Here is a 13,749-nt window from a genome sequence, read left to right on the forward strand (position 1 = left end):
ATAAGAATATCTATCTGCCTGAGCTGTTCGTGCAGCTGCGTTTGTTGAAATATGCATAGAGCTTTTTTGTTCTAGCAATACCATGGGGCGTTGGCTCATACTAAATCACTTTATCCATAATCCAATGAAAATTTTGATTTTATTACTCTAGAATCCACTTTGTGGGATGTCACAGGATATGTTATTATTGCCATCAGATAAAAAAAAGAGTTAAAAATCGGATGCTCCTCTTCTGAAGTGAATATATTTCAAACCAAACTATAACTATAAAAAGTAAAGATAAAATACATCAAATCTCCCCTGAACTTGGCATTAAAACTTACTTTGGTACTTTAACTATACGGGTGTTTAAATATCCCCTTAACAATTTTGAAGTGATAAATGTCACTCTAAGAGCTGAAATGACAAAGTGAGTATACTCACTCTCCTAAAAGCGCGAGAAATAGTAAAAAAAATAAAAAACTGAATGATAATATTATACACGTTACCTTTTTATTGGTGTATGCAATCCACGTAATGCTACTAATATTTAGAATAGAACAATGTTTAAATTGTAGCACAACTAAAAATGTATAATTAAATACAAAATCTAACAGCATCGTTAGGAAGGTAAAATAGATAAATTTAAATATTTGAAAATTACAAGCTACAAAACTGGTGGCAGATTTACAACAGAAACAGAACCCTTTTCATTTTGCTCTGTAAGAATCCACCTCAACCCATGCAAGGCATCTCACAAGGCTTTGGTTAAATCAAAAATCTTCACAGCTGCTGCAATATCACGCAGCTCTTCTATTGAAACCTTCTTCCACACACCATCAATCATCAGGTGGCCTTTTGAACCTTCCAAAGGCACGCCGTTATGGCCATTTCCAATCTCCATATCCTCTGTGTACTGATTATCACCAGGCTCCTCTGTCTTCCTCATTTTCTTTGTATTAGGATCATTCAAGCATTCATACGCAGAAGCAGCCTCCCGCTTGCATCCACATTTATTGGTTTCTGGGATTTCATTGTCTGATGATTTTGCAACTTCTGCTGAATCATCAACAAAATCAAGAATTGGAAGACGACCAGTAGAACCAAATGCATGGGGCAGCATACCAATGGGGCATGCTTTCCATGTTTTTGCAACTACCCATTGGCTCCCGGTATCTGTTGTGTTCATCTTATTGCCCTTTACAACTCGACGCATAATTAGTTCAAGCTTCTGAGCAGCTTTGCGAAGAGAATCTTCTTCCCTGGATAGTAGGAAGCTTTCTGAATTATTGGTAGAAGGATCTGAGTGAATAATCTCTAAATCAAATACACTCAGTGAACAGAGCTTATTTAACTTATCGATGAAAGAGTTCCTTCCAATCATCTGAGCAATGACAAGACCGGATTTCATCAGCTGATTGTTGTTGTTAGAGGACAAGAATAAACATTTATGTAATAGTTCTTGTAGCGTTGCCTCTGGAAGACTAAGTTTTCTTGAAGAGTCTTCCCCGTCAGCAGCAAGATCATTATTGTTAAGAGGCTTTAGTGTCTTCAGGTTTGCAACTATTTGTTCACACAGGTAAGATAATTGTCCAATCAAAAGAGATTCATTTGCACCTGACAATAATCCGTAAAAGAAATGAGTCAATGATGAACAGGAAATTAAGCTAAAACCTATTCGACTACATGAAGCAAATGAAAATCATATAACTGAGAGAAACATCATAAAAAGATGGCACACATATACAGATGTGGATTTGGAAAAAAAGTTAAAGAATGAAACATATGTAAAACGAAAACAGCAGGATTTGAAGAGCAGTTTACACTACTGTAGACTGAGCAAATCCTCCCTGTAAGTTAAGCTAGACAATTTTTTTTTCATGTTTTTGTGCCTCCCCTTTTAGATAAACTGGACATAACAAATACTGTAATATGACAATAATATCATTACACAATAGCTAGCAAAATAGTATGTGATAAATGATAATCCGCAAGCTGCATTCCAACATCTGTGAAAGAAAGAAACCCCCGCAAACAAGGATACGATTCAGCACTCTCTTAATAAAACACTAACGAGCAGTTGAAATTTTCAGAATCCATGGCATAAATTCTTATTTAGCTCCCAGTAGCCATTTTAGCAATGTCCCAAATTAACCAGTTGCTCATAAGAACAGGAATAACAGCTATCTGTGTGTTTCCAGTCTCATATAGTATAAATGTTATCTTCAACAGAGGCATTCATGATACTCCGACAATACCAAGCACAAGAAATCATCCAAGTAAAGGAATGCCAGAATACATCACTTACCAAGCTGATGCTTTGAGGCTCCCATAGTCTCAATCTTGTCTAGAGCTGCCCTGAGAAGAGTCAGAAGCAAATCGGGTTCTCTATTTGACAATTTCTTCAGGATTGGTTTCCAGTCATCGTATGCACTGTGCATGTCAATAGTTTCATGGATTGTGGGGGCATTCTCTGAGTCCCCTGGAAAATTTAAGGAATCTACTGACTGCAGCATAAGTTCCAAAAGCACAGATGCCACTTCTGAAGATGAGGAAGTATATAATCGAAGAATGGCCTTCATAGCTCTAGTAATCTGTTTCTTAGAACCTGAGACAAATTGTTCTGGAAAAACTCAGGACATTCAGCATTCCAGATATGCTGATAATAAAGCACTTTGGAACAGTGTCACAGACAATATATACCCTTCAAAAAGCAAAAATCCAGTATGAAACACCTTCATGAATTAAGAAATCATACACGACTTCACAGAAAGTAACTCTATACCCTAATTAACTAATTACCATGTCAATGTCAATGTCAGATTTAGACTCTAGACAGAATATATTTTTTTTTGACACTAGACTCTAGACAGAATTATAAGAAAATAAACAAATAGAAAAGATGCTGAATCAACAGTTTATGAAACCTTAAAAAATCCCAAATGATTGCAGCTGATGACCGAACAGCCCTGAATCTGCCGTGTGAACACTTGTAAATCCCAAAGGATACACTAGTTCATCTCACTCTTTCATTGAACTAAGATGCTGATGTTTTCCTTTTTATAAATGAACTAACATGCTAATATTACCGGTGCATATATTTGATATGCTACTGATGCTTTAATAGTCATAATGTTTTAATGCTCATTATTCAATAACTTGTTGCAGGTCATTAAGGTGGATATAGCAAATCAGTGTCAAGTGCCAATACTTTCATATGCAGAAGATGGTCAAAAGAAGCTCATAAAGTAGATGCAGGAACACTGCCAATGAATCATGAGGTTACAGATCTGAGGCTGAATAGAATTACCAGAAGATTTAGAATATGGTGGATTCCCAGAAATGAAAGGGAGAAACTTGTTTCTAGCACAAAGTTGCCCAAGTCTCATTCCTGTACAAGCGAACAAAAATTGTTGAAAAAACCCAGAAAATAGTAAATGTATGACCGAGAAGAAAGCCAGAAAATTTGCATTAGTTATTTTTTAAGAATTGGATAAAAATAAAAAAGCAATCCCAGTAAGAGGTGATATGGAATGTCATAATGTCAATCACTTTCGTACAGAAAATACTTCTCACTCCCTTTCTTTATACTTGTTCTGCAATTATATCGTCTGGTTGTCATGTACTGATAACACCATCACCTTCTTGAAAGGATGGATATTATGAAATGCAGCTTTCTCTTGATAACCCACCCATTAAATTAGCCTTCAAACCTATTTTGAACTTCACATAAATTTACTTCTGGTGGCTGACATTACTTACTGTCAACTTTGACGACTTGATGCAATAGACATGTTTTTTTTTTTGAAATATTTTTGAACTTCAAACTAATTTACTTCTGGAGGTTGACATTCCTGTCAACTTTGACGACACGATAAAATAGACATGCATTTTGTCACTAAATGTTCCTAGACAACCTAAAATAAGAATTAAATATTAGTAGTTACTATAATAACATGGTCTTTACCAGGGTAACTTTGTGCGATAGTGGTCAATGAAGTGGGATGAAGGTCATGAGGTCTTATGTTCAAATCCCAGCGAAACAAAACACTAGGTGATTTCTTGCTCATGGTTGAAATGGCTTGTATCTTCATGGTTCTCACCCCATTTCATTGATCGTTCGAATCATCATGTGGTTCAATAATCCATGAGAAATTTAATTCAAACGACTCCAATCGTGGGAAAGAGTGTCCAAGAGCTTCCCCGACTTCTTTTGTACATAATACAGTCACACCGAGATCTAAGTTCCATTTCCAATCGAGAGGTTATGATAATGGTAAAGAGTACTATTCTTCTCCTTGGGTTATGAAATAATTCACATTTGATGAGATTTAGTAAGAGAGCACAGAATGTAAACAACAAATTTATCATGGAGCATACGATTACTTACCATTTAGTCTCCATGTTGCCACGGAAATATCGTGTATTTGGATCAACGTGACAGAGCTCAACACAAAGGTAGGTCAATAAAGTGAGAAAAGTAGAAGGTGCGTACTTGGAAAAAGAAACCGACTTCAGGTAATCAATCTACGACCTAATTTGGTATAAGAATACAACACTGTACAACAGAACTTTGCAGTATATGTTGCCCTAATTTAATTTCTCCGGAAGTTGAAAATTTTTACCTAAATTTTGGTTTATTTTAATTGATTTCCCAATTTTGGTGCATTTTAACTGCATCCCTCGTTCACAAAATACCAAAAAGATTTTTATTTTTTTTTGTGCATAGAAGAATTAATGTATGTGTGAGAGGGGGAGGTTATGAGAACAACAGGAGTTAGTTTGACTTGTGATCAACACATAAGAGAGATAGTCACCACCTACGAGCAATAACTGAAGGGATGAGATCAGATTTTCCAATCTCTTCAAGAGAAAATGGTTTGGCCGCCTACACTGCTCAAGATTGTCATAACTACCAAGCTGTGAGCAGTTTCACACACGTGTACCCACATTTGTTGAGCACCTCACAATCACACTGTGAGACTAGTACATGGGTCTATGAGGTCGGTCAGGATAAGCACCACCATAAACAGGCATGCCAAAGGTCATGAGCAAAACCAAAAGATCTAGGGATAGAAATAAACAAAATTAAGCTAAAAATTGTCAACTTGAGGAGAAATTAAAATAGTGCAAAAATTAGGTGTTCACAGTATACACCCCTGCATAGCTAAGAAAAGTTCATAAAATTCAGCTATGTATTTGAGAGAGTCAACAATCTCAACTTCTTAGCAAGCATAATGTCTTATATTGTCTACCAATAGTCTTTTGAAGTGAAAAGGACCAAAGTTCAAATCCCATAAATTTAAAGTTAACACGATTTATGACAACTTAATTCTTTGATTTAGCTGCATCTGCATCTTTACATGGAATTTTTTGCACCGAACATAATTTATTAATTTATTGGTCATACCAACAGGTGCTAAGAAGATACTACAATGTAATAGAAATCAAGCATTGTAGCAATCAGATGCAAGAAAACTGATTAATGAGTAACATCAGTTGGCAAAACCACCACAATGCAATAAGAATAAGGAAAATTCACTCACGTTTTCCCGAAGTATGTGAACTGTTAGTCTGCTTCACTTTCAAACAGAAAGCCATCTCTAGCAGTTTATGTTTAATTTCGTTCCTCAGGTTGGCAGTTGAATCCCTTCGAATCACATTCTTTTGAGGTTCCCAATAATATGATTTCAACCAGTCAAGCGCCTGAAATTATTATCATTTTAAGACATAATCCAGCTGAAACTTCCTATTTTTTCTCTCTTGCATATATATGAGCATGACAAGAAAATTATACATTAAATAACATCTTTTGAGCAATACACAAGGTCTTTTCTAATTAGCAGCACGTGAATCAGAAAACATTAGGCCTATTCACGGACCTGGGGGACACACAATGCTCATCAAATTCACCTGTGAGCAATACACAAGGTCTTTTCTAATTAGCAGCACGTGAGAAAACATTAGGCCTATTCACGGACCTGGGGGACACACAATGCTCATCAAATTCACCTGTGAAAAGTGATTCGGACTATATGTTCAACCATATGGACAAATATGTACCCATAGAAAAATATGGGGAAAATTGAAGTGGGATTTAAAATTACTCAAAAAAAACAGAAAAATTATGAATTAGTCCTTTTCGTCAGTCTGATCCTAATTTGATTGCGTACTATCACTAGTCTTCGTTTCCTTCCTTTGATTTAGTACTTATTTTTGTTAAACAGATTTTTATCTAGCTAAATTCATTCAATGTTAATGTATAAAGGTTGTAAGAATCATGATTGACGATTGGTAGCTAGAGGCCTTTCAGTAATCCAAAAAGATTGTAGCATAATCCGTAGATCCTACAAAAGCCACAACATTAAATGGAAATTAATGAGCACTATTCAAGAGGATCTCCATTGCAACACAATTCTACCAGGGTTTTGAAGTATGTTTATTCAGTATAGCTCAGGCTGAAAGGGGAGCATCAAGAATGGCACAAGCCTCACAGCTTCATCTCTTTTTTTTTCTGGATGGATACCTCGTAGACACATCTTATATAGTTCCCAGAAACAATCATCTTTTGATAAGTAGAGAATGAGAAAAATCTATTGCTGAAGCAGAAGATCTGCCACATGCATGTTATCACCTGGCAGGGACATTTCTAGGCTTTCTTTCTAAGCAAATATAAACTTGTGCCTCCTCCAATTAGATTTACCATTATAAACCAGAATACATCTTAGTATTGATAACAGAAAATCCATTATGAATACAACCATCAATCTTAAAAAGGAAGGGAACTTCAGGAGGAGTCACAACTTCAAGTCTTCAACTGTAAGTGAAATTTAAGAGATGTACATATTAAGCAAAAAATTATAGAGACTAAGGAAGATATCGACCTTGTTAGAGGCAAGACGGACCAACTGCAGTGAAGGAAGATCACGATGAGAGCCCTCTACAAGGAAATATTAACCAATGTTAATAAATCAGCTTCTTCACATCAGAATTCAGTTACAAAATCATAAGTCGTAGCAAGACAAACATTGTTAACTGATGCAAAGATTAAGCAACTCACGGCATAAGCTTCTCGGTTTTTTAAAGCCTACAACAGATTCAGAACATAAAGTGCCATCTTGATAGCTATCTTACTTGGTTACTCACTCACAAAGGCAGGAACAGAAATTTACTCTGGTCAATACTATGTATAGATGACTTACTTTTAACAATCAACAACTTTCATATCAAAGTTGCAAATACACATCAACACTAACCATGGCGAACATCAATCAGCATACGCGGAATGCCAATAGCATTTGCAGCCTCAGCTATCGAAATTTCTGCCTTCTTTCGGGTCTTCTCAACAACACCATTTACAAGCCTGGAAAAGTAGTTACCATTATTATACTGATTTTGGTTGCTATAAATACAAACTCATCCACACACAGCTACTATCCTAAAGTTCCACCATTTAAATCTTAGTAACAGTCTCAGTGTTCATCCAATTGTATTTTCATATTAAATTAAATAACACTATCAAGGACACCGGGAGAAGCATCACATGCTCAAACTATAGAAGATCTGCATCAACAATGAAGCTACAGATAACAACACTAATTGAGTCTTTTTTTCTACTATATGGAATGAAAAATTAGAAGATATTATAGTGTAAATAACATCACAACTTATTGATGGTGAGTTGTATTATATTAACACAAGTAATACAACTTAAGTGGAAAAAAAGTCATTCTCATAAGCCATACAAATGGAGGGAGATTTCGAAACAAGCAAAAGGAAGTAGTAAATAAAAAGTACCTCATAATTGCCATACAATATAGCATTGAAAGCATTTCTTCTGACTGCAGAGCATTTCCACCTAGGTCCTTCCTGCAAAAGAATAGCAAGAAAAAGGTTCACATTAACAAACCCAAGTGAAAAACAGAAAGGATAAATCGACATTGCAAATTAATAAACAATTGAATACCCTTTGATTATCTACAAACAAAAAAGATCGATGAAGGATCACCTAAAAAAGGGATCTTTCTGTTGAATTTCTATAATTGAAGCTGTAACATCCACTGCGACAGGAATGCATCCTCTGCTCCTCCAGGTCGATATCTAATATCCAAAAAATAATAAGTATCCATTCAGTTTTATCGGAAGGAAGAAAAAAAAAGTCTTTGTATTGGATGTTACCCTTTGAAGAGCAAAAGCAACAGATTGAGGAGAAGAAGAGAAAAGGGAATCTCGAATAGAGTTCCATTCATCCCAGCTTATCCATGGCACCAATTTGAGAGCTAGAGAGTTGCCTTCCACAGTTTCGTCAGCTGATGGTTCGATAAACCCTAGCAGAGACTCCATTGTAGAGAGGTTGGGAAGTTAGAACAAGGGCTTAAGAGATATATGTGAGTTTTAGTCCTTAAAGTTTATCAATATTCAACATATAAAACCATAGTTTACAATAAATTTATGCTTAGGTAACCACGAAAATATTTATTTTATGTATTAATTGATTTGGTGTGATTGTGTTATTATTTTTAATAAAAATTTAATTTGATTTTATTTATCATTTAATAATCATATTTCATGTTTTCTCTATCTTTTCGTTATAGCTCTTATTTGTACCCTACTTTTCTTTTAGGCCTATCATCCAAATTATAAACATATAAAGATGAAAACGAGACAATGTATTCAACCATTGTACGTTAATGGAACTCCTAAGCCTACGAGAACTCGTCTAATCAAACATTTATTTCTCTTTTCTATGTTTTATTTCTATAGCCTACGTAAGTATATTTTGGTTAATAATTAATATAAGTAAATCAATCAATCAATCATCAATATATATATATATATATATATATATATATAAGTGAGGATCATAAACATGGTGATGTGACACCTCTTTATGGCCTTCATTTGCATTTTTTTTTTCTTTTTTTTTTTACTTTTTTAAAAAAATATATTAATTATTATATCATAAAAATGATTACTAAAATTTATTACAAAAAAAATATTTTATTAATGGAGGATTATTTATAACAGAAACTCTTCATCTTTTTTATTTATTTATTTCACTTATAATAAAAGGAGAAATATACTTTATATATTTTTGACTTTTTAAAAATTTAAATTAATTATTTTATTATAAAACATATTATTTTATTTATACAAATAAATATTTTATTAATGTAAAACATTTATTAAAAAACTCTATATATTTTTTTTCTATTTGTTTCTCTCACTTCTAATCATGAAATCATAATAATTTTTTTTTTACAAGTTAAGTATTTTTTTTAATTTATTTACTAGGAGTTACTAATCATGACTTGCCCCTTTTAATTTTTACTTTTAATAATATTCATAACTCTCATAATTTTTTATGTCCATGACCTCCAAATTAAATTTGTAAGTTTATGATGTCTTATGGTATTCGTTTATTTTGCCTATAAATTCATAATAATTTCAACCAAGATTCACATTTACAATTATCCTTCTCTTTTCATCATATAAGTTTGGTTTGTAACAAAAAAGAAGTACATGAAACTAAGAAATATTTCATTGCAAATTTTTATTTTTTATTTTCTCTATTTTTGTCTATATAAATTAGTATTTGGTTTGTGAATGAAATGAATATGTAACAAAAAAAAGTACATGAAGTTAATAAATATATCATTCTCAAGTCCTTATTTTTTCATTTCCTTTATTTTGTCTATTTAAATTCATATTTGTTTTCATGAAGATTCACATACAAAGTTATAATTTCTCTTCTTCATCATACTTTTTTGTGAATTAACTAACTTGTAACAAAAAAAAAGTTTCATTCTAAAGTTTTTTTTTTATGTACTTAGACATGCTTTCTTAATTATTCTTTTTTATGTTTGTATTATAATTTATCAAGTAAGTATGATTAAAAAAATCTCTGTAATTTTTAACAATGTGTTGTCCGTATGCAATTTCTCTTTCTAATAATTAGTTTTCCAGATTTAATATAGTTTGATTATAATATTTGTTAGATTTCAAGAAATAATTATTATTTAGTATTGTTAGTACTATTGAAAATATAATATACAAATATATTAAATATAGTTTATATTTCGTTCTTTCTTTTGACATAATTATTTTTTAATTGATATATGATTTTTTTAATTCATTTGGTTGCATATAATGAAGAGTTTGACATATGGATCAAAACATGATAGCGGATCTCTTTGTAAAGAAAGATGGTAGAAGGAAAAAAATGAAACATAATTAGAAATTATTTTTTCACTTTGAATTGTATTAGCAACTTAGTTACTTTTGCTAGAGTTTTTTAAATTTTGATTTATATAAATAATTTAGCTAAATGCATATATTATCAATGCTAATCATTTGATCCTTTAATATTCTACTTTCTTTTTGTTATGAAAAAATTAATATAATTATTTCATTTTAACAATAACAACAAAATTTATGATGATTAGTTTCATTTTTATTATAATTATAAAAAAGTAATTGAAAAATAAAATATTATTTTGATGAAGTCATTTTTTGTGTATGTGACAATCTGTCACCGTTCTTTTTGCTTCGAAATGTATTTATAATTTTTATGTAGTCACCAATTGTTATATTTTCTCTCTTCATTTTTTGTATTTTCATCCCTTATTTTATTTATTTATTTTACAAATAAAATCAATACATAATTAGTAATACATTTACTATCTAATAAAATTATACATTTGAATTATTTATAACTCATATCTCTTCATCTTACTTGTAACATTTGATATTCAATATTATTCATAACTTTTATATGTTTTATTTTTCGTAAGTCTTATAAATATTTAATTAAAAAATTATAATAAGTAAATGTAATAATAAAATTAAAAAATAATTAATTTTATTTGACGAAATCAAAGTTTGAACAAAACATTAATACTGCTACAAAAGATAGAACATTAGTACTCTTACAAAAGATATAGAAAATTAATACATATAAAATATTTTCAACCTAATACAATATATTGTTATTTTAACATATTATCTCTTATTCTACTTACTTAACCACGATGAATATTTTGTTCTAATATATATATATATATATATATACACAAAATAAATAAATATATTTTATATGTTTAAAAAAAGTCTATGATATCGCAGACGAGGAGAAATATTAATATTATCTAATATACTCGATACTAATCTAAATATTACATATTTCATATTATTATCTTATAAATATTTTATATAATCGCGCGAAGCGCAAATAGTTTCACTAGTTCTATTATATGTGTGGAGAAGTGGGAACCAACTACGCATAAAGATGGAGAAGGCAAGTTACCTCGTAATTCTCAACTATCCATTAAGATAAGGAGTTACTTTAATTCCATTTAGGGTTGTTTATGGTTATTGTTAACAATCAAATCAAATCGCAATTCAAATCAAACCGATTAAAAAAACCGATATTTGATTTAGTTTGGTTAGACTTGATTTTTAAATGTTGAAAACTGCTACTACTTGGTTTGGTTTTGGTTTTACTAAAAAATAACTTCAAAAATAATCAATCCGAACCGATAGATTCGATATGTAAACTTTGTAATTATTTATAAATAAATTAAATTTTTTTGTTAAATTTTAATTTACTCAAGTCTTTAACTTATCATTTTCTCAAGTCCAACACTTTAACCCAAGTATAACAATCTCAAATCCAAATCCGTCAAAATCTATTTTAGTCTTTACCTATTGTACGTCACATAAAATAATAACACTTTCTATTAAATGAAACACTTTGTTCGTGTAGTGATAACTCTAATATTACTTAATGTCTTCACTGAACCGACATTAGTTTTTTTTTTTGTAGATTGTTCACGTAGTTGATGTTTGTGTCTATCGAAACACGTACGTCCTCAAAAAAATTATTACGTTCATACCAAATAAATCAGAAAAACTGAACCAAACGAATAACAACCAAACCAATGGTTTTTTTTTGTTTCGTTTCGTTTGGTTTTAAAAATTTAAAAATCGACTAGATTAATTTGATTTAGATTTTAATCAATAACCGAACCACAAACATCCCTAATCCCATTGCTGGTTTGGATTTTGTGGCTCAAGTTTAAGCAGTTTTGATGTATGTGGTATGAAGTCCACATTTAACTAGAAAAATAAATTATGCCCCATTCTACTTATCTAAATATCTATTAAGCCTCTATCACGGTTAAAGTAATTTCCTCGTATACCTAAACTTATCTTGTGGATTTAGAAACCGATGAATGATTTTCTTGCTAATTGTGGTTTAGAAACCACAATGCATGTGTGGAATCATACATAGTTGCAGGGAATACGAGGCTGGGTTGTTGCTAAACTTGCAGAAGCTCAGTTCTCATGTTAAGTAGAAAAGACAATGATCAACTATTATTGTTGTTTGATCTTTTTATTCTTGCATAACAAACTTCAAACCGGTTATTTGATTCAACTAACTCTTAAACTAAGTGACCTCATTTTACAATATATAGGCCGGACTCATAAACAAATCTCTAAACTTGTTGGATGTTTTCCTTCATGTACCTCAACAATGTCAATTTCCTATTGAATAGTTGAACTACCCATAATTTATTCATTTTAAACACTGTTGGCTGATTTTGATCAACTTTTCTATTGTAAATGTCTTCAATTATGTTCGTATTGTAATGGTTTTGATTGAAGGAATGAAGACAGACTGTATGTTAGTCGCATTTGTTTTCTAATGTGTTCAAATGACTTAAAATAAAACACAATTATTCTCGAACAGTTTCATTATCAATTGAACTAATGAGTTCTGGAACAACATATGTATGTCTCATCTATCAATACCCCTCACAAAATCTGGTTCCAAACATCAACCAACAGTGTTTAAAATGAACAAATTATGGGTGATTCAATGATTCAATAGGAAAATAGCATAATTGAGGTACCTGAGGGGAAAACCCTAACAAGTTTGGAGATCTATTTATATATTTGACCTTATATATATATGGTCGAATTTATTAATCAACTATATACATATTGATTTCCCATATTTACACTTCTTTTAAGAAAAATTTACATAAATATACTATAATAATTTTTTTTACCATTTATGGCAGTAACATTTTTTTTCCACTTGATCACTTTTAATTCATTTATAATACAAGTTTAATACATATTACAAAGAAGAATTTATTATTCACATATAATACAAGTTTTAATGATGAATATACATTTATTACACATTTTAATACACTTATAATATAATGTGTCAATTTTTTTCCAAACAAACATAATATATTTCAAAAAATAATTAAAATTCATATATACTGTATACATAATTCACTTTTAATTCATATAGCAGATTTAACATAGTATTATTATAAATAGTAATAAATAAAAAATATTACTATAATAAGTAATTATTTATTAAAATGTACTAATTTATGTAATTTTTCCTTCTTTTAACACTACATAGTTAGAGGCCCAAAAACTGACAGTAAGGCCCAACCCATTAACCCAAGCCCATGATCTTCCAAGTGAGTGAGGGTCTGAGGGGGGGAATCCGGGGGCACAAAGACTGACCGGCGACCACCACCAACTACCAACCGGCGACCACCACCAACTACCAACCGGCAACGGAAATTTTCATTCTCTCTTTAGTAAGGTGCATGTTTTTCTCTCTTATCTCCTAATTCTAATTTCTTTGTGTGATCGATAGTTGGCTTGAAATGAACTTTTTTTCGAAGAAACTAAATACATATATCTTTTATACCAGATAATTATGAAATTCAGATGCATCTG

General features: G+C 31.3%; 1 protein-coding gene across 2 annotated transcripts; it reads right to left on the minus strand.

Moving 5' to 3' along the window:
- Window positions 1–495: 495 nt before the first annotated feature.
- Window positions 496–8,415, minus strand: LOC107026519. 2 transcript variants are annotated; one of them, XM_015227513.2, is made up of 9 exons: window positions 8,158–8,415; window positions 7,988–8,079; window positions 7,777–7,848; window positions 7,236–7,342; window positions 6,864–6,919; window positions 5,526–5,685; window positions 3,290–3,370; window positions 2,288–2,602; window positions 496–1,596 (listed from the first exon to the last, which is right to left on the minus strand). In XM_015227513.2, exons 1-9 carry the CDS (start codon window positions 8,320–8,322, stop codon window positions 734–736), a joined length of 1,911 nt encoding a protein of 636 aa, XP_015082999.1. In that variant the 5' UTR covers window positions 8,323–8,415; the 3' UTR covers window positions 496–733. The 2 variants fall into 2 exon arrangements, with proteins under 2 accessions (XP_015082999.1, XP_015083000.1); XM_015227514.2 differs by having other exon boundaries at window positions 2,288–2,587; window positions 8,158–8,333.
- Between the last annotated feature and the right edge of the window lie 5,334 nt (window positions 8,416–13,749).

The sequence above is a fragment of the Solanum pennellii genome, chromosome 7 (assembly GCF_001406875.1).
Source record: "Solanum pennellii chromosome 7, SPENNV200".
In the NCBI taxonomy this organism is placed as follows: Eukaryota; Viridiplantae; Streptophyta; class Magnoliopsida; order Solanales; family Solanaceae; genus Solanum; species Solanum pennellii.

Excerpts from the sequence above, each read along its gene's own strand:
- LOC107026519 (XM_015227513.2), bottom strand. The coding sequence starts at position 8,322 with ATGGAGTCTCTGCTAGGGTTTATCGAACCATCAGCTGACGAAACTGTG. Across the intron at positions 8,080-8,157 it reads TTGCTTTTGCTCTTCAAAGG|ATATCGACCTGGAGGAGCAG; the intron begins GTAACATCCAAT and ends TTTGGATATTAG. Across the intron at positions 3,371-5,525 it reads TTCACATACTTCGGGAAAAC|GAATGAGACTTGGGCAACTT; the intron begins GTGAGTGAATTT and ends TCGCTTGTACAG.